General features: G+C 27.9%; 1 protein-coding gene across 1 annotated transcript; it reads right to left on the minus strand.

Annotated features, from left to right (window-relative positions):
- Positions 1–4,647: 4,647 nt before the first annotated feature.
- Positions 4,648–16,688, minus strand: LOC111623512 (transcription factor BTF3 homolog 4-like). Its single transcript, XM_023366112.1, has 6 exons — positions 16,588–16,688; positions 10,699–10,812; positions 7,823–7,931; positions 6,348–6,440; positions 5,654–5,710; positions 4,648–4,921 (listed from the first exon to the last, which is right to left on the minus strand). The coding sequence occupies exons 1-6, from the start codon at positions 16,639–16,641 to the stop codon at positions 4,875–4,877; spliced, it is 474 nt and encodes a 157-aa protein (XP_023221880.1). The 5' UTR covers positions 16,642–16,688; the 3' UTR covers positions 4,648–4,874.
- Positions 16,689–25,787: the final 9,099 nt, after the last annotated feature.

Below are 25,787 nucleotides of genomic sequence, written 5' to 3' on the forward strand. Positions count from 1 at the left end.
TTTTTTTGCTTTTTATGCTGTCAGCATTTCTCTACCAATGTCCCAGCTATTTCCCCATTGTAAAGGTTGGCAAGTATGACTAGGACAACTTTATGGTCACTTGGTATACATATAAGTAGATAAGGTGACTGTTCTCGAATATTTGAATACTTAGTGATCTAGTTAATATCCAAATTTGAGAAAAGCAATATTCACTCAGCACACCAGTGCCCGTGGATAAAACCACCGAACACTGGTGTCTGGTCAGGAGATTGCACCCAGCCAAGTGAAGTTTTCTGGGTTTTCTTCATGTTAGTAACACTTAAATAACAGCCAGAGCCCCATAAAAATCCTCCCGAGAGGCAACCCATAACAGCAGGTCACCCAAGTGTCATGTTGCTGTCACCTATCCTAGTTAAAAGTATAAATTAGAAAAATAATCATTGAGAATTATCAATTGTATTATCAAAATTATATTCAGCACAACGTAAGTGATGTTCCATTCAATAATTGAAACATTGCCAGCTGGTACCTAAGACAGTTAAGGCATCAGCCTACCATCCTGGGATACTAGATCAAATTTGGGGAATGGTCCGTCTCTCACCACCACATTGAAGGCCTAGCCAAACTCATAACGAGTTTACTAAAAGAGGTGCCTGTAGTGCAGAAGCTCAAAAAATTGAAACAAGGCGATACCTAAGAGGTTTTCCAATTTAGCAAATAGCTTAATTTTAAATTATTATACAAAGAAGAAAAAATATAGCTCAAAATGTTTGAATTTTCATATTAATTCATATAGGCCTTAAAACAAAACTAATCCTTAGTAAATCTCCAAAACATATGTTGTGTGTTTGCATTTTCTATTACTTATGTCATTAACATCCAGTTTTTAAAAAAGATTGATAAAAAACAAGGCTGCCACTATTGCATTGTATTGTGTTTCCCAGATCATTGTTAAAAAGAAAAAAACTTATGAAGACTGTGAAATGATAAAAGCAGCGTTTTTAGAAGTAGCAGATGTATTATTTGCTAATTTCAAAAACAAGTCAGACATATATGCAATTAAATCCCTATAACTTTCGGCCAATACTGTTACAAGAAGAATTGAAGTAATGGAGAGGTTGCGGCCAACGTTTTCAACGCAAAAACGTGTACGTCGGACGTTTAGCACCGCTTTCCTAAAGGCCTAGAAGTTTGGCAATGGTGTTTGACACATCGAGCATGATTCCACTGACTATCCAAACACCATTGTCAAACTTCTAGGCTTATAGGAAAGTGGCGCTGAACGTCCAACATACACATTTTTGTATTGAAAACGTCGGCCGCAACCTCTATTGTCTAATGATATTTATTACCATTTGGAAATGTTATTTCTCATTCCAATTTGATGAACCTACTAATGTGATACATCAGTTAGAATGATATTCAACAACTATAAAAGATCTTATAAAAATTATTCCATTAAAAAATCACACTAGTGGCAAAGAAATGCATTTAGATAATGAAACTTCTTGTTGAAATAATTAACTGAGTGAGGTCTCATGCTTTTCAAAAGATTATGAAGAGATCTCCATTGTTTTAACAAATTGCTACCGACATTAGTTGTTTTTTTAAGGAACTTGGAGACTAATTGGTTGCAGGATTTTGCCTTACAGAAAAACTCAGCTTCAGGGAAAAAAATAAAAATTTAGGAGAAATGATCTCTAATGTAAAATCATTTTATAACAAATTCTGGGAGAATAATTTGAGCCAAGGAGAAGTCAAACATTTCCCTTGTTTTGAAAGAGAAGCTAGAAAAAGAAGCCAACAAGACATACAATGGAAAAAAAAAATCACGTTTTTAATTGCTTGCACATTTGTGAGTACAGTTTGAACTTTTTTTTTTAAAATTTTAATAAGATTGAATTACTTTTGCAGTTTGTTTTGACTCTCTTTTTGAAAATTGATAATGAAAAATTATCTCAATGTAGCATTGAAAATTTTCACAATGGTTCTTTATCGGAAATGGAGTTGATTAGATTTTCAATGTGATTTGTCACTAAAAGGCACTGTTTCTAGTTCAGAATCTATGACCTTTCATTTTGGCAGAGAAATATCCAATATTAGTTCAAATTTCATATATAATAAACTGTTTTTTTTTTAAATTTTACTTAATATATATAATTTTAGCCATTTTGAAAGAATTGGCCAGCTTAAATAAAATAATGACATTGAAATGAATAAGTTAAAAATAGCAGCAAGACAAAATTTCTTTGCTTTGCTAATAGAAATAAAATCATTAATCTGGAGCACCTGCAAATTCAAATAAGTGAGGATAAAATCAGCATAGTTAGGCCAAGACTCCACTAGTGTAAAACCCCTTGCCATAAAAGCTTTTAATCACGTGGCCATGATATTTTACGCCTGAGCAGGTCATAAAACAAGCATAAAAGCGAGTTGAGCAGTGTTCAACTTTTGACGCAAATACGGCCGTAAAATGGTACCACCCACCAATCGGAAGTCGGTGAAATCTAGGTCATTGTGACACGGTGCAAAAATAGCAGAAAATGAGCTTTTGTGTACATTCCCTCGTGGCTACTCTAGAATAGCTCTGGAAAGATTTATCAAAAACATCTGAAAGTATTCGTGTATCTACGACAAGAAGTATCCCGATTCTAATAATGGATGCCCAAAACACAATATGGACGGCCAAAGGAAAATCCTCCAATTTAGAGGAGTAGATAATAAAAAAAAGCTAAGCTTATAAGTGCTGTATATTATCTTAATCAATAATACGATAATAAAAGTTAATATGTGAAAGTAAAGATATTATTTTTACTACACTTGTAATTATAGTACAGAAAAAACCCGTAGAATATAATCATTGTCTTTATAACTTCGATAGTACCATTGCCGTAAAAACTTCACTAGCCGGACCACCACCCCAATCCTGACACAAACAGGTCACGTGATTAAAAGTTTTTAGGTGAAGGTTTTTATGTCCGTTTTTACACTAGTGGAGTCTTGGCCTAAGTAAGATAAAGTAACTGGAAATAGTTATGGATGATGATCTCCACTGGAACGGGCAGATAGATAGTATTGCCTTGTTTCTTACCAGGTTCACTGGAATAACAAAAAATTTCAAGCATTTTTGAGTATTACTCATTTGAAGAAGTTATACATGTGCTGAAGCAAAAATAAGATACAGAATAACTGTTTGGGGTACTGCATCCAATTACACAGTTAACAAACTGCAAGTGGAACAAAGTTGTTTTATTTGAGCCATCCATAACCTACATTTTAGGGATTCAGTGTCAGAATATTATCTAATTGATAAAATTGACAGAATCCATAGCTTATATATATAAAACAAGTTTTACTGGTGAGCCAGATTCATTAAAAATAATAAGGATACTTGTTACCTTGAAAATACAATAAAAAGTATTGTACTGCTTTGATCCAAAATACCTGAAGGACTTGTGGTTACTCTATCCCCTGTGGTCAAGCTCATGGTGAGAAAATCATCACCAATATTCCAAATGATAATGCACTGAAACACCCTGAGTAACAAATCTATGGAAATATTGAGTTACAGTTTTTAAAAATAATGTTAGAAAGTTAGTTTTGTCGTGGCTTTGTTAATTGACTTTTGGCTTAATATTTGTTGACTTTTTTCTTGTTTTTGTTGTCTGTAGACGTTTGAAAAAGGCCTAATGGCCACAGTGTCTTTTCTTTACAAATAAATAAATTAAAAATTTTTAGTTGTTTTGCAATAATCAATAAGCAAAATTGTTTTAGGAAGTTATTTTTGAATTTAGGCATGAAGTTCCATTGTTGTCATCCTTTCCTTAAAAAATATTTAAAAAAAAAGCATTCTGTTTTGTAATGAGTAGCTCAACAGATAATTTTAACTTCAAAAGTAACTCATATACTGATTAAGGTTTGAGATCACTGTTCTTGACCTATACTAAAAAATAAATTATGAAAAAGTTTTTAAACACCACCTTTTTAAAAATCCTGTGCACAAACCTGCTGTTTGTCATAATCTTAACTTGAAAAAATTCATAAAAGGTTTATTTTTTGTTTTAATTCTGTTTTAAGAAAGCAAAATTTAATCTTTTAGGATGTAGTCATTTTTGATTTTACTTTTTTTTTTTTCAAAGATTATAAAGAATTAATTTTATTACCACTATTACTATTTCAATTTATATTCTTTTGAAACTGATTTTTGAGAGGCCCTATGGCTTTGGGGAAACGGATTTTGATGATCTTTGGTGTAGAGGTAGTACACCATGCGAGTGTACTACCTCTACACCAAAGATCATCAAAATCTGTTTCCCCAAAGTCGTAGGGTCTCCTTGTAAGAATCATTCAAAATAATTCTGTAATATAAAAATATATACTAAACAATAACATTAATTTAATTAATTGGATTCATTAATCATTAAATCCTAATCAGATTTTTTAAAATTAATCAGAAACATCGCTCAAAAGCAAACTAAGAAGAAAAGTTATTTCTTTTCGGTAGAATAAATTACTTTTTAAAATAGAATAATTATACATATAAAAGTTTAATCAAAGGCAATTTATTGATAATAGCAAAAATATTTTGAAAGTGTTTCAAATTTAATTAACTGTTACTGTGAATAAATATTAATTACTATGAAAATATTTAACAATACATCCAAATTTTGGGGGGAAAAAATCAAACTTTTATTTTATGTATACTGTATATAATTTCATAATAATCTATGTAAATAATGTGTCACAGACAAAATGATAGTTTACTTGAATACAAAAAAGTTTACAATGTCTGCAATACATTTGTTTTTTTCTCCCCAATCTTTTATTTAACATATAGATTTACACATAGCCCACTCAAAAAGGATTAAAAATTGCATCAGTGAATTTTGTTCTTAAACTCCTTCCGTCTTTGATGGCTCATCAAAGTTTTCTACAAGATCTGAAAATAAAAATAAAATTACAATTTCAGCATTTAATGAATAACATACAATTTTAATTTAATGTATGAGTAATTAAAATAAAAAATTGAATTTAAATTCAAGTAATTTTCCAAAGTTATAAAAATATTTCCAACATCTTAAGCAAACAAATACAAGGCAAAAGAGAATAATTTGAAGATTTAAATGGAAATTCAACATATTTTGTAAAATGCCATTATTTATATTAACTATTCAGAATATTTTAAATAGCTTAATTTTTAATTAATACTACAGATGGGCAAATACTCAAAAGTATTCAAGACTTGAGATTTCAAATATTACACTGATAAGAAATAAATTTGAATACTGTGATCATCACACATGTAGTCACATTGGCAGGTACTTTAGAAGTACCCTTTGGTTATTTCTGGACTACATTTTATTAACACACGCACAACTGTATTGAGGATGGTCTGATAATTTTCATAAAATGTATTCTTAACTTAATTTATAAAAGTCAGTTATAATTGTGCTGATGGCTAGTTGTTTCTGATTAAACAGAAAGATAACATAAGCATAGCATCTATATTTATGGAAAATATTTCAGCTATGAATTATAATGGTAAAATTAATTATTAACTCTTATTTAAAAACTAAAATCTTTATAAATAATATTGTGATTTATGTTATTTCCAATATTTTTGAGTTCTATTAATTTTCTCAAATTTAGCAATAAAATTTTAAATTCTTACCTGGCACATCTTCATCATCATCATCAAGTAAACCATGAGATGATTCTCCTGCACCACCTAAGTAAATTTATTAAAACACATTTGTGAAAAACATTACTCTAACTTTATTACACTAATGATTAAAAAATAAAAAAATATCAATCCTACTGTAATTTTCATTAATAATAAAGATTATCTCTACTTTGAGATATTTAAAATAATAGAAAATTAAATGCAAAGCGACATGCAATGGAGAAAAATCTCAACATGAGATAGGTTAATATACTTTTTCGTACATAATTGGTTATCCGAACAACCCCAGTCCCCAACTGATTCAGATAAATGACACTCTACTGTATATTTTTAACCTCTTATTGCATAAATATAGATTCTTAATAATTTATTACATAAAATTTAGAGATATCAAAACTATAAAAATTTAAAATAAAACTTATGTTTCACTTGCATATTAATAAAAGTAATAAATATCAATATAATTAAAGTAATCTAGTAATAATCTTAACATCAATAAATTATAATTAAAAAGTTTTATTTTAAATTATTATTTTCTATATATATATAGAAAAATATGATACTATAGATAAAAGAAAAACATATTTATACAGGAAATACAGGATATTTTATTTTTGTATTTCCTTTCATTATTATAGTCATAACTGTATACTATAAACAGTATATATATTATTCAACTAACCTGCAGCTGTCTGAACTGTGGCTAATCTTTTCAAATGAGTTAAGCTATCAGCTCCTAACTGATTCAAAATAGATGGTAACATCTCTGTTATTTCTGGAAATATAAAAAGTTTCAATTATATATTTTAATTCAATTAAAATAAATTTAAAATTATATTATTCATATTTTTCCAACGAAATGCTAGATATTTATTTAAATGTTCGACTAAACTGAAAAGTTATAGTAGTTACATGAAATGCTTTATTCTTTTCTTGTAATTCAATCTGAAAGAATTATAATAGCACAGCATCTGTGAGATATCACTACATATGAAATTCCTATCATTGAAGTTTTGAAGAATTGCAATTGTCATCTTATCTGATCTTTATCATGTCAAATATTTCAGAATAAGTAATAACATTTAGCTTACAAATTGAAGTAACATAATTCAAATTCATTCAAAAAATGAGACAAACATTTAAACTATTATGAAAATTCTCACAAACTTCATATATCAACATGCTTTTCATTGCTATCGTTTTACTTCTTATAATACTATTTCAGTGAAGTGTAGAAAATTTATTTAATTTCAAAATATTTGCTAGATTAAAAAGAAATTTTAATTCAGATAAAAGAAATTATTATAGTCTAAAATGATGAACAGTTTTTATAATAAAAGACGTTTTATTATTTTATAATGATATATGAAACTGTTGTATTGTAATCATACAAGAAATACAATGATTATCAACTTCATCTCAAAACCCTCTCAAAAACAATAACAAAAAATAATAATAATTATAATAGCTATTGAACCTAGCCATTAAATGTTTTCTTAAAAAATTTAATGGCTACATTCATATAAATTTTAAAATGTGTAAAAAAAAAATCAAATTTAAAATAAAACTGATTATTTCAATATAAATCAAGTTTTTACAAGAATCTCAATAGATTTCATGACATGTATTGTCACAAATAGTAATGGCAAAACTGAAGAGAATGTTTTAGCATACGTTATAAAATGGAAAATAAGATAGAACAATTCTTATAACAGAAAATAAAGAAATATTTCAATAAAAACACAATAAATGCAAGAGTTATGCATGTCAAAACGGATATTAATAGGTTCATGCCTCAAATTCAAATTGTAAGTGGAAATTAAAATGCCCAAATTTTATTTATTTATTTTAAAAAAAATTGTATATCTTTCCCTCAACATTGATTTAAAAAAATAATTTTACAATTAAAATTTTTTTTAACCAGATTGTTTTCTTTTTGAAAATCAGAAAATAAGTTTCTTTTCATAAAATTCAACAAAATTATTTAATTTTTTTAAAATTATATTTGATATTTTAATGTCTAAACTAAAGCTTTTATTTTATACTAGTCATGAAAAAATTTGTGCAAGAATGTAAAGCACTTAAATAAAAGATTTATTCTAATATAAATCAATAAAATCACAATAAACTAAAACTAGAATTTTCAAAAGAATTTACGTTTAGTTTCAGCATGTCCAGTAATTGCGAAAGTATTGGCAGCCAAAGAAGCCTGAACTTTAGGATTATTGAAATGGATAACTGTACCATCATCTTTAATCATATTAACCTAGAATTATAATACAAACTTTCATTATTATTTTATCATAGTTTAAAAAAAAAATTAATAAAACAATTAAGAAACAGATGAAGATATTTAAATCCATTTTTCAATTTCCAACCTAGTTGAAACTTTGCATATGTATGTATTCCTGATGACAATATATTTTTTTAAAGTTTGCAAACAATTAAAATTATAAATAAAATCTGATAACAGATGATGCCATATCTACCTTAATACACTTACTGCCATAAAAATTAGTACACCAAGAAGTTGTTGGAATTGAACAAAATAGTACATGTGTGAGCGCAATGGTGATATAAGTGATTACAAAATGAAAGCAAAACGATCATTTATTGCAGGAAAAACTACAAATGAAAGGAGGGTCAAGTACCCTGTTGGGTCACCTCTAGTGTGAATACACAATGTGATACAGATGGGCATGGAGGTGTACAGGTACATATGGTGTCCTGCAGCATCTCAGTCCACACTTGCTCTAAGCAGTCCTCTAGTTCAGCCAAACCTAATCTGTCCAATTTGGCATCCCAGACATGTTGGATCAGCAACAAATCAGAGAAACAGGGAGGCTAGGGAAATGTGGCAATGTAGCAGAGACAGTTCTGTGACTCCCTTGCAGTGTGTGACCAAGCATTGTCTTGTTGGAAAATGGTTCTTGGGAGTCATGCCATGAGAAGCAACACATGTGACTGCAGGATGTTGATAACATATTGCTGGGCTGTCATGGTTCCTTTGATCACTACTAGAGGTGACTAGCTATCATATGTAATGGCACCCAGACCATCATACCAGCTGTAGGGTTGATGTGCCACTCTAAAGAATAGCAGGATTGAAGTGTTCACCATGGGACCTCCAGACACAAACAGTGCTGAAACTGAATCTGAATCCATTGCTGTAGAAAACCCGTTTCCATTCTGTTGCAATCCAATCCCATCAACAGAGACAGCAGTGGGTGACTGTCAATGGAAGCACACATAATGGCTGCTGCAATACCAAATGTTCCTCACTCAGGCACCTTAAAATGGCACGGACAGACATGGGCCCGCACTCACGGCACCATCTGTGTCTGGATTGCAGACAATGATATGGTTGGCTTTGTGCTTGTCAGAAGACCAGCTGTACAAGCTCTCATCCGCTGGTCCAAACACCCTCCTCACAGTGTTGTCAGAACAGTCTAGGTAGTGGGCTATTCATTGAGATAACCATCCAGCTTTTCTCAATCTGATGAGAGAAAGCTGGATGTCACATCATCTTCAATTGTGACATAAAGGCATCTTAAGTGATACAGTGTCCCTCTGCAACAGATAAACTACAGACAGGATGCTTTTGTGCACTTTTTTTTTATAGGCCAAGGGAAATGCACTTTAATGCCCACTGTAAAGCAATGAGCCATCATGCTGTAACTCTAATCACTTCCATATCTGTTTGAGACTTATCTGCACACCAAGTTTTGCAGCAATACAACTCCTTGGTGTGCTAATTTTTATGACAATATGTTTAAATTGTAAGTGCCTTTTACATCATGCAAAAGCAGCAAGGCCTTGCCCCCTTTCAGTCATACTGTCTAGATAAAATCTTGTAGCTCAATTTTCACCCACTTCTCAATTAAATTCTAAACCAAGAAGAATTTTGATAATTCAGTGTTACATATATAAAACTAAAAAGTAAAAAATAAAAACACAGGCACTGATATTCAGAAATGTTCTGTTACACTTTCTATGGCTTACCATAAGTGTCCCATGCTTTTATTTTTGGTTGCATAATAACAATAATATTGTGAAAACAATTTTTTTTACTTTTTAGTTCTTATATCCAAGCAAAATTATTCATGCAAAAAAAAAAAACTTTAATGCATTTATTTACCACATATGCAATAATAATAAAGCAGTTGTTGACCCAAAAGGCACTTCATGGCAGGCATGCCTACAACGTAACTCAAGACTACTGGCTGATTAGGGGATGCCTGTTTGGAGAGACTGAGGGGGTTTATGGTTGCTATTCAAGAACAGGTAATAAGCACTAAAAACTATAGAAAACACATCCTGAAGGATACATCACTCAAAAATGACTCTTGCAGAAAATGCCACATTCTACCAGAAACTATACAACATATCACTTCTGGTTGCAAGCTCTTAGCACAAACAGACTATTTACATGGGCATAATCAAGTAGCAAATATAATATACCAAGAGATTGCACAGAAGCACAGATTATTAAACAATCAGGTGCCATACTACAAATATACTCCACAGGCAGTATTAGAAAACGACACACAAAATATACTATGACAGAGCCATAATCACAGATAAAACAATTCACAATATACTTGACATCACTCTCATTGACAAATACAGTAATATCACTTATATAATAGATAATAGATATCTCTATTCCAAACAATCATAACATAAAAATTGCTCACACCGAAAAAAATCAACAAGTACACTCCACTTGCTCAAAAAATATGACAGGTGTGAAGGATGGATAAGGTATTTATTGTATCTGTTGTCCTCTCTTCTACTGGTAAAACATAAACATGGAACTACAGAAAGCTGCAACATTGAACATGTCACATTATTAGGAAGTTTCTAGACATTGATACACACACACAAGTAACACAACTTAATGTTACCCTTGTTTGGATAGCTATGACTTGAATTTAGTCTGGCTTAGCACTTGACACCAGTAATAATAATAATTACTTAAAAATTCATGATATTGTATTATGAAAATTAATATTTTTTACATTAATTTATACCTCTTCAATGCCAGGGATATTATTTACTGTAAGCTTTTTTAAGGAACTTTGAAGTTTTTTATCATCAGTTGTTGCTGTTCTATGAACCACTTTCTTCTTTCTACGTGCTGTACCCTAAGAACACACAAATTAATTAGTTACATCCATTAGTATAATTAATGAAAATTCATAAAATTTATTATTTAAATATTTCAGAAATGAATACACTGCATATAAATGTACTAATTATACTTACAACGGTAATAAAAATTTTTGAATATTTAAACAATTAACAAATCTCTTTTATACAAATTATTATACAGTTGTTTATAATAGAAAAGTAAATCATGTAAGTAATAACAGTTAAGAAAAACTATTCAAAATGATTAGTAAAAGAAAAAATATTAATACTGTATAACTATGAAAACAGTAAAATATTTTCTTTCTTCCTATTTTAGTATCATTAAAAATGCCTTTAGAAAATTTTTTGAATCATTTCATTTAAATAGTTATAAAATATTTAAATGAGAAATTTTAAAGAGAAAATGTTTTACAAATTCTTATTCAGATATATTTGATCATGTAAATTTCTATATATTTAAAGTGTACAAGAAATGATTCATTAACCCTTTGGTGAACAGAGAGGAGTTTCAGCTCACGAGAGGGCGCATTGCGGCAATTACACTGCATATGTAATATTACTTGATTTAAGTCAATAATTAATTATTGTTTTGAAAATATGAATCAGATATACCAGAAAATTAATTTTATGACATTTTATTGAACAAATTGGTTATGAAATATTTACATAATAAAAAGTAGACACTCTACTTCCATTTGAAGTTCACCTTCACACATGGCACATATATTCACTATATTACTACACTTTTTACAAACATTTCTACTGCATTCCTACAAATCAATTTTGTCCTATTGTTTTAGTGTTTACCACAAATAAAACAAATTCCACGTTTGCTACTCCTTTGGACAGCTCTTTGTTTCCCTTATAATTTTCCAAAAATGCGCAAATGTCTTTAGGAAGTGTCAGCATCATAGTTCTTTCAAATGTCCTTCCATTAGACTTAGGGCAAGTTTTTTTTTTTTTTTAATAAAATGTCGTCTTCTGTCTTTGTTATCAGGATTATTAAATTTAAATATAATATTAGAATTTATTCCAGCAATGTTGAGATGATGATAAAAGAGAGCTAGTGGCCATCTTGTAATTCAAGATGTGGTATAGGATAAACACATCTGATCTACAGTGTCTACACCACCTTTAATAGCATTGTAGTCCAAATTTATCACAGCCTTGTTAGTTTCCTGATCAACTTCAGAAGTGTCATGCATGGTTGAAAGAAAGATTACAGCTTTATTTTTCTTTGGACCTATTGAAGCAATACAATAATCATCAAACCAAATAGATATGAATTTATTTGTCTGGTTTTGTTTGGAATAAATTCTGGAGGTATTTCTTGTTTGTTTTTCTTCACTGTTCCTAAAAAGGTAAGCCCTTTATTCAATAAATCTACGGCCAAAGGATAGCTACTGTAGTAACATTTCTTTTTGTTTTCTCTATCAGCACGACTATACTTTTTACTATATCATCGACCTTGTTCGATCTCTCATAAGGCTCTTGTATATGCTTTCCACAATAAATCTCAAAATTAAGAGTATAAAAGGTTTTAGCATCACATAGAGCATATATTTTTATGCTGTATTTCACAGGCTTATTAGGAATGTATTGTACAAATCCGCAGAGTCCTCTAAAAGTATGAAGCATCTCGTCAATTGTCACAAACTCACTCACATTGAAACCACCTATACAATTGTTGACAAACTCTTGATGAAAGTCTCGAATTGGTGCAAACTTATCAGTTATTTTTCGTCCATCCCTGGTTTCTAAGTTGTCAAATCTAAGTGCATGAAGCAAAAACCAAAAATGATTTTAACTGAAAAGGCTCTGTAAAAGGATCATTCCTGTACCATCGGAAGACCAGAGCTCACAGCAATTAGTGTGACACCCCCCTTTTTAATACTAATTAAATACAATGCTCCAAAAAACACTTTTATTTCTGTTTTGGTTGTATCTCTGCAGTCTCTATCTCTTGCATACTTGACTTCAGCCACCTTTTTTTCTGAATATATCTGTTAGTATTTGTTATGATTCCTTCAATCATTTGATCAGTAATAAACAAGTGAAATGCATATATTTCTTTATTTGTACTTTTGGTGGTAGGTTTTGGTCCCGACAATATTTTCATAATATTTTTTGCTACCTGAATATAGAGATTTACTTATCCATAAACTTTCCTTATCTTTTCCGATATAAAATTGATAATTGTCTTTTTCTGTCTGCCCATGTTCACTATTTTCTTCGACGACAACATTATCTATTTCATTCTCCAATTGTTCGGAATCACTGTCATGAGAATTTTCTTCTATACAGTCGACCTCCCTATAACACAGGTTCCTATAGTTTGGATTCCTATATCACAGCGAAAAATTGTGACCATATGCGTACAAACATGCTAAAAAACTCGTATAATTTGGTAAAACATCATCGCCGACTCGTGTCGTGACAGGATTGGTTGAATCTAGACCAATAGCAGATATTGTACAAACTGTTGAGTTTAAACGAGCAGCGGACCTACTAAAAATCATTTATTATTTAACGTCCATAAAAATTATATTTATATTAATGATGTCTCTAAAGTTCAGCGAATTTTTCGCAAAAAAAATAATTTATCAGGAAGCACGCGAACGCAATTCGCTGACAAGCTCTACGATGAAAACAAGCTTAAGCAATGGCATAGTCGAATGGTGCACACTCGGTAAGTAATCCTACAATTTTTTGTTTATAGCATAGTTTATATGGATTATTCCCAAAAAATTATATGTATTTTGGAAATGTTGAGCCAAATTAGTCTAGAATCGATTAATTTTATGGAAGAAACCTTTCAAACAGCTGTAGTCCATAAACTGCATAAGTGTCAGGCTGTGATTGGCTCATGTATTCAAGGACTCTTAGAACATCAATTTCATAAAGAACGGAATGTATCTACCATGTTATGGGGGGGGGTCGACTGTAATTTCCTCTTCTGTCTCACCTTCACTGTGATAGTCAATTTCTTCTGGCTCTTCGATTAATTCTCTCAATACTTGTTCTAAAACTCCTTCCAACTCTTCCTGGTTCAAAGACATCAAGACAATACAGATTTCGTGAAAGCCGATAGAACACTTATAGACTAATATAAATTTAAAAATTTATAGAAACTTACAACATTGCTAATTTAATATATTTATTCAATAAACTTGCAAATACTGACCTACTTTATTAAAAAATAAATATAAAAGTATACAGTACTGATATTTTACTTACATGACAGAGTGCATATAGCAGCAGCAGTTACAATGCAAATGAGGTACAACTTGATTCAAAGTCCAGTAATAACTAAACGGTTAGTTATTACTAGACTTTACTGAACCGATTTCACAAACAAGCTGTAACATGTAATATGAAGCTAGAATACTATGACATACTTCTGCAATAATTAAGTACAATGTCAAACAAAAGACTTTATTTTGCAGCAATTTGCCGCAAGCACGTTCACCGAAGGGTTAATATCTGAGACTCAAAATTACTAAATTAATTGTAATTCATGCTACATTTGGCTTAAGTTTACTTTGTCATCTAACTATAATAATTTACATGTAAAATTAAACAAATTGCATACATTAAATTCAAATTTTAATAAATAATAATAATACATAAAGTAAAAATTTTAGAACTTGGTTGACAGTATTTAATTTTTTAAAAATATATAAAAATATTGTGAATGTACACAAAAAAAAAATTCCATTTGCATTCTGTTGCGGAGGCAGAGCATCTAAGAAAAAGTTGCCTCCATGTTTGAGAATTCTTTTTTTTTGGACTGTCAATGGTGAACAACGGAAAAGAAAACAAAAGCAAAAATTTGTGTGTGTATATTCGTGATATTTTAAAATAATTTTAAGTTAGACTAATAAGAAATTGAAGTTGTTTTCATTATTTAAGTTTATTTGTAAATTTATATATCTTAAACACTATATTTTATCAAAACATCTACTAATCAAAAAGATGAAAGATCCAGAAAGTTAATTTGAATATTTTAATATTTGAGAAGTAAATTTCTGCAATACTATGATACAACTATAAAAATACTATTAAAATAAGCTGCAATAAATCTTCATAGATGGTTCCAGCAGATAGCTTTACTGTAAAAAACAAATGTTTTCAATCACTTTCAGAGATCTTCATCAGGTTAATATTCTGTTCCCATAAATTGAATGTTATTTGAGCAGTTTAAACTAAACTAAACTAAAAAAAAAAAAAAGGCACCATTTTATGCACCATGTGACGATATCAAAATTTAAAACAAATATTTTGTTGTGTGTGTCACACACATAACAAAATATGACACAATAAAATATTTTATAACATCAAAATAACCTTCCATAATTCTTATGAAAACAGTATATTAACCCGACAAAGATATTTGAAAGTGATCAAAAACATTTATTTTTTAAAGCAAAGCTATCTGACAGAACCAGTATGGAAAATGTTTGAGTACTTATATCCTTTTCTAGCTTCTAAGGCATTTTCTACAATAAATAATTATTTATGAAACTAAAAAAAATTTCTTACTTGTATGTCACGGGAGACTGATTAAAATGTATTTAAATCTATCTCGCATGAAAATATATTTAAATCTATTTTTTAAATATAAAAAAATTTATGTTAAGTTTATTAACTATGTAAATTAGTAAACAATAAGAAGAAAATCAAATTAACAAACTATTTGCCTCTATTATAAAATAAGATCAATTTACATTTATCTAGAAAGAAAGATTTTAAAATTTCAAAATGACAAAGAATCAAAAAATACCAGTAATGAAAAAAGATTTTTTTTTGAAGTTTGTTTCAAAATTAAATTTTGAGAACAATTATATTTTATTATAATATAGTTATAAATTCAAAATTCAAGTATATTTAAAAACAACTTAGTTTCAAAATTACCAAATGTAAATATAATGACAGTTTGATCTAAATTAATGCTTATAAGTATCATTACATTTAAGCTTGTAAATTATGATGCATCTTAACAATGCTGTAAGTAAACAATTTATGTTTCCTTTCATGTGTTATTTCCTGTGTTTGTGTCTCAATGTGTAACTTGCACTCATACTTTCCTATACAAAAAAAAAAAAAAAAATACAGGGCGGATTAAAAGTCAGTTGACTGTTTTTTTTATTTATGAATACGAATCGTAAAATGAGTTTGCAGAATTGTCGGAAACATGATTTGAATACCAGAACAATGACTAACTGATTTTCTCCATCCTCTATTTTCCTTCAAAAAAAAAAAAAAAAAAAAAAAAGAGGTTTAGTTTCTAAGCCAATTTTACATTCTGAAATGAACAGTAGGTGCCAAGTGGATCTCATTGATTTTCAGACTCAACCTGATGGAAAGTTTAAATTTATCATGGTCTACCAAGACCACTTGACCAAGTTTATTTTGCTTCGTGCTTTGGAATCTAAACGAGCTGAAGAAGTAGCCTACCATTTGAATGATNAAAAAAAAAAAAAAAAAAAAAAAAAAAAATGTTTTTTGTTGTGTGCTCTATCACTCCTTTAAGTTTGTCCCATGAGTTCTGAATCACCCTGTATATTTACAGATATCAAACACACAATTTTATTATTATAAATGTTCCACTATACTAAAATTTAAAGCTTAAACAGTTCAGAACTATATAAAAAAGTTTTATTTATATTCAAAATTAAATATGGTTACACATTAATCAGTAAACTGTGAAAATGAGCCTATAAATAAATTTTAATATTTCTGAATTTAATTTTTCTAAAATATAATACCTTTCCTCCTATTCGAACTTGGGCCTGCAACTTACTTAATTTTTCAGCATTCATATCTGTAAAATAAATTTTAAATTATTTACAATTCAAAAGCTTTAATCTGCCATAATTTATAGTACAGTAGACCCCCCTATAACGTGGCGAAAAATTGCGACAATATTCGTATAAAGATGCTAAAAGGGACGCGTAAAACGTCATCTCCAACTCGTCATCGCGGACGAGCAGCCGAACTACTTTCCACCATCCAGCGCCACGCTACAAAGAGTTTAGGCGGGTAAATCGAGTTTACTATCGTCTGTACAGTATTATATATAAATTAGGTACCATACATATAATTATATATAAATTAGGTACTATATATATAATTATATATTAACTTAATTTATTTTAACTTTATTATAATTATGTATATACTTTCCACCGTCCAACGCCACGCTACGGAGAGTTTAGGCGAGTAAGTTGAGTTTACTATCGTCTGTACAATATGTAAATTAGGTACCATAAGTCTAATACAGTACTGTAATTTTATACATTTCTTGTGAAAGAAACATTTCTTATTCAACGGCCATAAAAATTATTTCTATTAATGATGTCTCCAAAGTTCAACAAATTTTTCGCAGAAAAATAACATCAGAAATCGCGGCCACCGTTTGGTGCGCTGCTCCGCGACGAAAACAAACTTAAGCAATGGCGACGTTGAACTGTGCACACTTGGTAAGTAATCCTACAATTTTTTGTTTATAGCATAGTTTATACGGATCATTCCCAAAAAATTATACATGTTTTGGAAATATTAAGTCGAATTAGTCTAGAATCGATTAATTTTATGGAAGAAAACCTTTCAAACAGCCGTAGTCCCTAAACTTCACACCTGTCGGGCTGCGATTGGCTTGTGTATTTAAGGATTCCTACAACGCAAAATTTGTATAACGAGGAACAAGGAACGCGTTATAGGGGTCTACTGTATTTATTAATTTTAACATTGTTTCCCCATGTTTTCAGAAATCTCTAATAGTAGTTGCATCTACTACTTCAGGGTAGATATTATTTCAAGCTTTAAAAACAAAATGCAGTTACTATTTAAAGACATTTGAATCTGCAATATCATAATGTTGTAAATGCCAAAACACAAATTTTCAAGAGAGGTAAAAAACACTTTTTCTAGTGAATGAATTCATTTCAATTTTACAATAAAATGATAAAAAAAGACATGACTCGCTCTTTGATCCTTTAGATGTTATGGCTTCACATAAATTCAACTTCAAAATACAGCCACTTTACAGTGCCAAAATTTTTTGCAGCAGAAAACATTGAGTTTAGAATTCAATTCTTCAATAAACGTATTTAAAGAAAATAGCATTTACAATGTTATGGCATCGTATACTTCATTTATTATTCAAATAAAACCAGTAACATATTTACATTATTACATATATATTTAAAACAATAAATTATAATAAAAAATGTTAAAATTCTGTACTAAAATATTTTACACTATATGATATGTAATAAAAATATTTGTCTGCTTTAACATTAACACTCAATTTAGCTAATTTATTTGTTTAATTAATTTAATTTGCTTACATATGAAAGAAATAAAATCAAAACAGCAGCTTTTCTCAAAGTCTATAGTATATTTATACTAATAGAATTAAAATTTTTTCTAATTATTGATCTTTAATATAAATACAATTTATATAAACTCGCTCGACTAAATTTTAGTTAAAATTCAAACAATAATAATACAAAATTGATTTTTATACTAATATGGCAAATTATATAATAAAATATATGTTTTTAAATGCAATAAAAAATTTGTAGTCATTTTCATATTAACTGCTTCAACTACAAAATCAAATGTCCAAAAATATTTATGGACAATTAATTTTGATTAACTAATTTTTTTTATAATTGCAGAAAATAATGATTGAACAAATTAGTCATAAGAAATATGAAGAATCATTATATAAAATTTATTAGTTACACAATTTTTAGATTAACTGCCTTAATTTTTTTTGTTTCTTTAATTACATCTTCCTGTTTCAGGGCCGATTCTGAAACAAAAAGCAATGGAAATCACTGAGGTACTTGGAATAGAAACCAACTTTAGTGCCAGTAATGAATGGCCAGAGAGATACATTGTATGTATTGTATAAAGCACTGTATTTTCCTAATTGTAGTTTTGTGGTTTTTTTTTAACTTTGTTTTAGTCATCATATTGAATAACTCAACAAATTTCCACCTCTGTTTGGGGTGTTGACTTATGCAGACTCGACTGTATTATTTCTTTTGATAAGATTTGTATAAAAAATAGGGACTGAAGAGGTGTCACTATGACCCAAAATGCATATCCACATCTAATAATAAAGCCTATATCAATAAGAATTCCTTGTGTGATGTAAGTTACTGAAAAAAATGTGCCAAAATTTTAGACTTTAAAAAAATACACAGAAACTAGTAACAGAAATGATCAATTAAAGTATATTTCTTATGAGATATTTTTGATTGGGTCAGAATACTAATTGAATTTTGCCTTTACATTTTCCAAAATAATTTTTCCTCTTCACTAGTGAAAATAAAATCATATACAAATATAAAGCTTCTTCACCAGCCAAACACCAAAAAAATAGATGCCTGCCTTTCACTTGACTTTTTGTTCAATTCAGTTGCTTCAGTGTAAGTCAAACTTTTGTTTAACCTGTTTACAGTTATCCTACTTCCACTAAAGTCAAGTTCTTTTGGTTGTTTGAAAGATAGTTCCATTTTCTTTTGTCCTCAATGTAGGCTTAATTATCAATGAAAATTCAACTTATCACTTCTAATACATGTTACGTTCTTCTTGTTTCTTGTATTAGGTTGTCTCATGGGCTTGAGACAACCATAAGGCTACACGGTTATCATAACAAAACTTATTTTAATATTTCCTACAAATATATCTTACTCTATAGTGGAACACCTTACACCTATGCTTCCTGACCTTTTTTCAGGCAATCCAAAGTGACTACTGGCCACAGAATGTTGCCCTTAGTTGTGTCACAGTAAACAACTATACCTAAGGGCAAGAGATGAGCTATGAAACAACTAAAGAGTTGCAGATGTAGTCTACTAATTTCAATGAGAGCCACAGGTTGTCATAGACATAATAGTGTAAGAACAATTATTTATGCTTCTTTTAATTTTGTTATCCTTCACCTGAAGCATGAAGTTAAAATGATATGAGGGACAATCTGGGGAGGAAAACATCAAAACATTACTCGCTTAGATGATCATGCAAACCATCACTAAAGATAAAGAGCAAATTCAATCAGAAGTTAAGAATGCTGGGCCACTTAATTCACCTACAATCTGTAAATCACATGGACTAATATCTGAGATGGAAATGTTAGTGAAAATATGGTGCAATAACCAAATAATAAAGAGATGCTTGATTTACCAGAACATCATTTGCTATAAAGCAAGATTGATATTTTCTTGATTGAAAGAGAATGCTGCTGGTGAAGCTGTGAAGGAAGAAAACCTTGCTGCTAGCAATGGCTGGCTTAATGGATAAAATACTGTTTAACACTACAGTGATACCCCGAACTTATGCGATAGGTGGGACCGAGCGATGACCGCGTAAGTCGAGGTATAATTTCGCAATACATGTAAAATCCAAGTCGGATGTATGTAAGCTAATAAATGTTCTCGTTAATCTTATCTCATCTTTTGATTCGTTCACGGTTACAAGAAATCACCACATAGAGTCTCTCAAGGCTCCATAGATATAACAAACACAGAAATAAATAACACAAAATAAATTGTAGCTATGTGTAGATTCCGTGCGACACATCCGAACATGTAAGCTGAACAATAGTGTGGGGGGAGTGAGTAATCAAGAGTTGCATGGCGCTCAAACAAAAGATGAATCGACAAGATTTGAAAATTGCGTAACTCTGGGTTTGCATAAGTCGAGGTATTACTGTATTTGCAAATGATGTCCTAACCTCGTGGTTGGCACAGCATTGCAATTAGCAGAATAGTAAAAAGTGCTGATCCAAATGCCGCTCTCTCTTTTCTGGACAAAATGAAAATATTAATGGGAGGAGGAGGGGAGACAGTTACTGTGCTAAGACCATCCTCAATGTCGATGTTACAGTCCTCTTCAGGGAGAAGATGCCAAAGAGAATATTGATCACACACAAAATTCATTTCCCAAATTCAATGTCACAAAAGTCTGACTGTCAGTAATAATAAATGGAAACACTTCTGATAGTTGAAGCCACTCCCTTATCTATTAATCCTAGAGAATTGAAGAATAAATCTAAATATGATTTCCCAGTGATTTAGAAGTCTAATCTTAAGACTTATGTACCTGTTCAGTTTTTGAGAACTGGTTTTGCATCAGTTCATTCTCAATATTGAAAATTTATTGCTAAGTTCAGAATCTGCCTTTTACAGTGATCTAATTCTTGATAATGCACTGGGACATCTTCCAGCAACTTTGGTTGATTTTGATGCAAGAGTGAAGGTAGTTTTTCTTACCTCCAAATCATATCAAGCCTGGTTCCACTTAATGATCAAAGAGTTATCAAAATGTTTACAGCATATTATATGCAACATTATTTTGCTCATTTGAAAGCCAGCAATGAATTGCTTAACTTTCCTGGCAACATTTGGTGGTGCCATCTGTTATGACATTTTATTAAAAGAAACTTTTAATACTTTCAACTATTATAAAATAGCAAAAACATTCATTTTGAGGGTAGGAATGGATTTTATAAAAAAAATTGTAAATACTAATAATGAGTAAAATTGTTATTAATTAATTTAAGTCTGACCTTCCTGGAGATACATGAACTCATTTATCTCCCCCACCCCCTTGACCTTTAATTTAATTTAATCATCAAAATTTAATAACATCAATCTCCCTAATAAACCAACCTGCCTGCAAAATTTCAGAAATTTTTGACACAAAGCACATGAGTTATTGAGCTTCAAAGAGAGAGTTAACAAAATTGTGCCCTCCCCAAACACACAAACATCCATACATACAGGAAAAAAACCATAAATTTTTTTTGCATTTCTTGACATTTCAAGATTGAGAGTCCAAACCTGTAAAAATCTGAGAAGTCATTTTTTGACTGATTACCATACTTTCTCTCTGTTATATTTAACAGCTGGGAAAGTAAAAATGAACCAACATCAAGAGACTTCTGGAAATCTTTTAATGTCTTTGATTCTGAAAGGATAATGAAATTCATGGGCTGCAGTTAGGGAAAAAAGACGATAATGAAAGATATGTGAAAAAAACTTTGACCATTTTATTTCATGAAAATACTGAAAACTCTAGAAGTTGATCATCTTTCAAGCAATACATGAAGTGATCACATCACAGCTGGATTTGGAAATTAACCATAAAGATATCATCAAACCATAAAACTTTTAGAATCTTAAAAATTTAAAATTGATGAACTGATAAAAGTTTGAGACTAAAAAGATGAGAACTCAAAAACCTTCATAAGCAACAAAAAACACTAATCACTAATGTTTTTTATTGTTGTTACACTATGGTTACACTGACCAAAACATACTGCAAGATGGACTCTTTATTAACACTGAAGAAAATGATAAAAGACTGAACAAAGGACTCTGATTAAATAAGATTGGTCTAGGATTCTCAAAGAAATTAATTCCAATGAAGAAAGAGTTGCAACAACCAGATACGTTATAAAAAGACTTATCATACTACACAATAAAGAAATTTTTCAGGAGAAAAAGTTGAGAATGGTTATCTGGCACAATAAAGAAATTTTTCAGGAGAAAAAGTTCTTTATTGTGCCAGATAACCATTCTCAACTTTTAAAAACTATTGTGACCGGGGGGTCGGCACCTCTTCGATGCCCCGTCAGGGACGACACCACAGGGTCCCGCGATTGACCTGGAAGCTGCAACAGCGGTTAGCTTAGAAAGTAGGTCACGCGAGCAGTCAGGTGAATGAGCGAACAGATTCAGGATGGGGACCACAAGGTAGCAAGTGGGAAGGGATGCATGCAGATACTAAGTTACTTAACAATTGTTTATTATTAAAGCAGGGATGCACAACCTTTTTTGAAGAAGGGCCAAATTAGGATTAAGTTAATTGACTGGGGGCCGGACCTCCAAGTGATTAATGCGATGTCTGATGCAATTTGCGAGAGTCTTTGTTGTATCATCATGTGGTTAAGACTGATTGTTTGAAAACACTGTCTTCTCAGGACACATCTCACTTGCGATGATAAGACACTTTTTTATCATATCGCCATCTGTNAAAAAAAAAAAAAAAAAAAAAAAAAAAAAAAAAAAAAAAAAAAAAAAAAAAAAAAAAAAAAAAAAAAAAAAAAAAAAAAAAAAAAAAAAAAAAAAAAAAAAAAAAAAAAAAAAAAAAAAAAAAAAAAAAAAAAAAAAAAAAAAAAAAAAAAAAAAAAAAAAAAAAAAAAAAAAAAAAAAAAAAAAAAAAAAAAAAAAAAAAAAAAAAAAAAAAAAAAAAAAAAAAAAAAAAAAAAAAAAAAAAAAAAAAAAAAAAAAAAAAAAAAAAAAAAAAAAAAAAAAAAAAAAAAAAAAAAAAAAAAAAAAAAAAAAAAAAAAAAAAAAAAAAAAAAAAAAAAAAAAAAAAAAAAAAAAAAAAAAAAAAAAAAAAAAAAAAAAAAAAAAAAAAAAAAAAAAAAAAAAAAAAAAAAAAAAAAAAAAAAAAAAAAAAAAAAAAAAAAAAAAAAAAAAAAAAAAAAAAAAAAAAAAAAAAAAAAAAAAAAAAAAAAAAAAAAAAAAAAAAAAAAAAAAAAAAAAAAAAAAAAAAAAAAAAAAAAAAAAAAAAAAAAAAAAAAAAAAAAAAAAAAAAAAAAAAAAAAAAAAAAAAAAAAAAAAAAAAAAAAAAAAAAAAAAAAAAAAAAAAAAAAAAAAAAAAAAAAAAAAAAAAAAAAAAAAAAAAAAAAAAAAAAAAAAAAAAAAAAAAAAAAAAAAAAAAAAAAAAAAAAAAAAAAAAAAAAAAAAAAAAAAAAAAAAAAAAAAAAAAAAAAAAAAAAAAAAAAAAAAAAAAAAAAAAAAAAAAAAAAAAAAAAAAAAAAAAAAAAAAAAAAAAAAAAAAAAAAAAAAAAAAAAAAAAAAAAAAAAAAAAAAAAAAAAAAAAAAAAAAAAAAAAAAAAAAAAAAAAAAAAAAAAAAAAAAAAAAAAAAAAAAAAAAAAAAAAAAAAAAAAAAAAAAAAAAAAAAAAAAAAAAAAAAAAAAAAAAAAAAAAAAAAAAAAAAAAAAAAAAAAAAAAAAAAAAAAAAAAAAAAAAAAAAAAAAAAAAAAAAAAAAAAAAAAAAAAAAAAAAAAAAAAAAAAAAAAAAAAAAAAAAAAAAAAAAAAAAAAAAAAAAAAAAAAAAAAAAAAAAAAAAAAAAAAAAAAAAAAAAAAAAAAAAAAAAAAAAAAAAAAAAAAAAAAAAAAAAAAAAAAAAAAAAAAAAAAAAAAAAAAAAAAAAAAAAAAAAAAAAAAAAAAAAAAAAAAAAAAAAAAAAAAAAAAAAAAAAAAAAAAAAAAAAAAAAAAAAAAAAAAAAAAAAAAAAAAAAAAAAAAAAAAAAAAAAAAAAAAAAAAAAAAAAAAAAAAAAAAAAAAAAAAAAAAAAAAAAAAAAAAAAAAAAAAAAAAAAAAAAAAAAAAAAAAAAAAAAAAAAAAAAAAAAAAAAAAAAAAAAAAAAAAAAAAAAAAAAAAAAAAAAAAAAAAAAAAAAAAAAAAAAAAAAAAAAAAAAAAAAAAAAAAAAAAAAAAAAAAAAAAAAAAAAAAAAAAAAAAAAAAAAAAAAAAAAAAAAAAAAAAAAAAAAAAAAAAAAAAAAAAAAAAAAAAAAAAAAAAAAAAAAAAAAAAAAAAAAAAAAAAAAAAAAAAAAAAAAAAAAAAAAAAAAAAAAAAAAAAAAAAAAAAAAAAAAAAAAAAAAAAAAAAAAAAAAAAAAAAAAAAAAAAAAAAAAAAAAAAAAAAAAAAAAAAAAAAAAAAAAAAAAAAAAAAAAAAAAAAAAAAAAAAAAAAAAAAAAAAAAAAAAAAAAAAAAAAAAAAAAAAAAAAAAAAAAAAAAAAAAAAAAAAAAAAAAAAAAAAAAAAAAAAAAAAAAAAAAAAAAAAAAAAAAAAAAAAAAAAAAAAAAAAAAAAAAAAAAAAAAAAAAAAAAAAAAAAAAAAAAAAAAAAAAAAAAAAAAAAAAAAAAAAAAAAAAAAAAAAAAAAAAAAAAAAAAAAAAAAAAAAAAAAAAAAAAAAAAAAAAAAAAAAAAAAAAAAAAAAAAAAAAAAAAAAAAAAAAAAAAAAAAAAAAAAAAAAAAAAAAAAAAAAAAAAAAAAAAATGTTTTTTGTTGTGTGCTCTATCACTCCTTTAAGTTTGTCCCATGAGTTCTGAATCACCCTGTATATTTACAGATATCAAACACACAATTTTATTATTATAAATGTTCCACTATACTAAAATTTAAAGCTTAAACAGTTCAGAACTATATAAAAAAGTTTTATTTATATTCAAAATTAAATATGGTTACACATTAATCAGTAAACTGTGAAAATGAGCCTATAAATAAATTTTAATATTTCTGAATTTAATTTTTCTAAAATATAATACCTTTCCTCCTATTCGAACTTGGGCCTGCAACTTACTTAATTTTTCAGCATTCATATCTGTAAAATAAATTTTAAATTATTTACAATTCAAAAGCTTTAATCTGCCATAATTTATAGTACAGTAGACCCCCCTATAACGTGGCGAAAAATTGCGACAATATTCGTATAAAGATGCTAAAAGGGACGCGTAAAACGTCATCTCCAACTCGTCATCGCGGACGAGCAGCCGAACTACTTTCCACCATCCAGCGCCACGCTACAAAGAGTTTAGGCGGGTAAATCGAGTTTACTATCGTCTGTACAGTATTATATATAAATTAGGTACCATACATATAATTATATATAAATTAGGTACTATATATATAATTATATATTAACTTAATTTATTTTAACTTTATTATAATTATGTATATACTTTCCACCGTCCAACGCCACGCTACGGAGAGTTTAGGCGAGTAAGTTGAGTTTACTATCGTCTGTACAATATGTAAATTAGGTACCATAAGTCTAATACAGTACTGTAATTTTATACATTTCTTGTGAAAGAAACATTTCTTATTCAACGGCCATAAAAATTATTTCTATTAATGATGTCTCCAAAGGTCAAC

Source organism: Centruroides sculpturatus, unplaced genomic scaffold (assembly GCF_000671375.1).
Source record: "Centruroides sculpturatus isolate CEXI.00-Female unplaced genomic scaffold, Cexi_2.0 scaffold278, whole genome shotgun sequence".
NCBI classification, from domain to species: Eukaryota; Metazoa; Arthropoda; class Arachnida; order Scorpiones; family Buthidae; genus Centruroides; species Centruroides sculpturatus.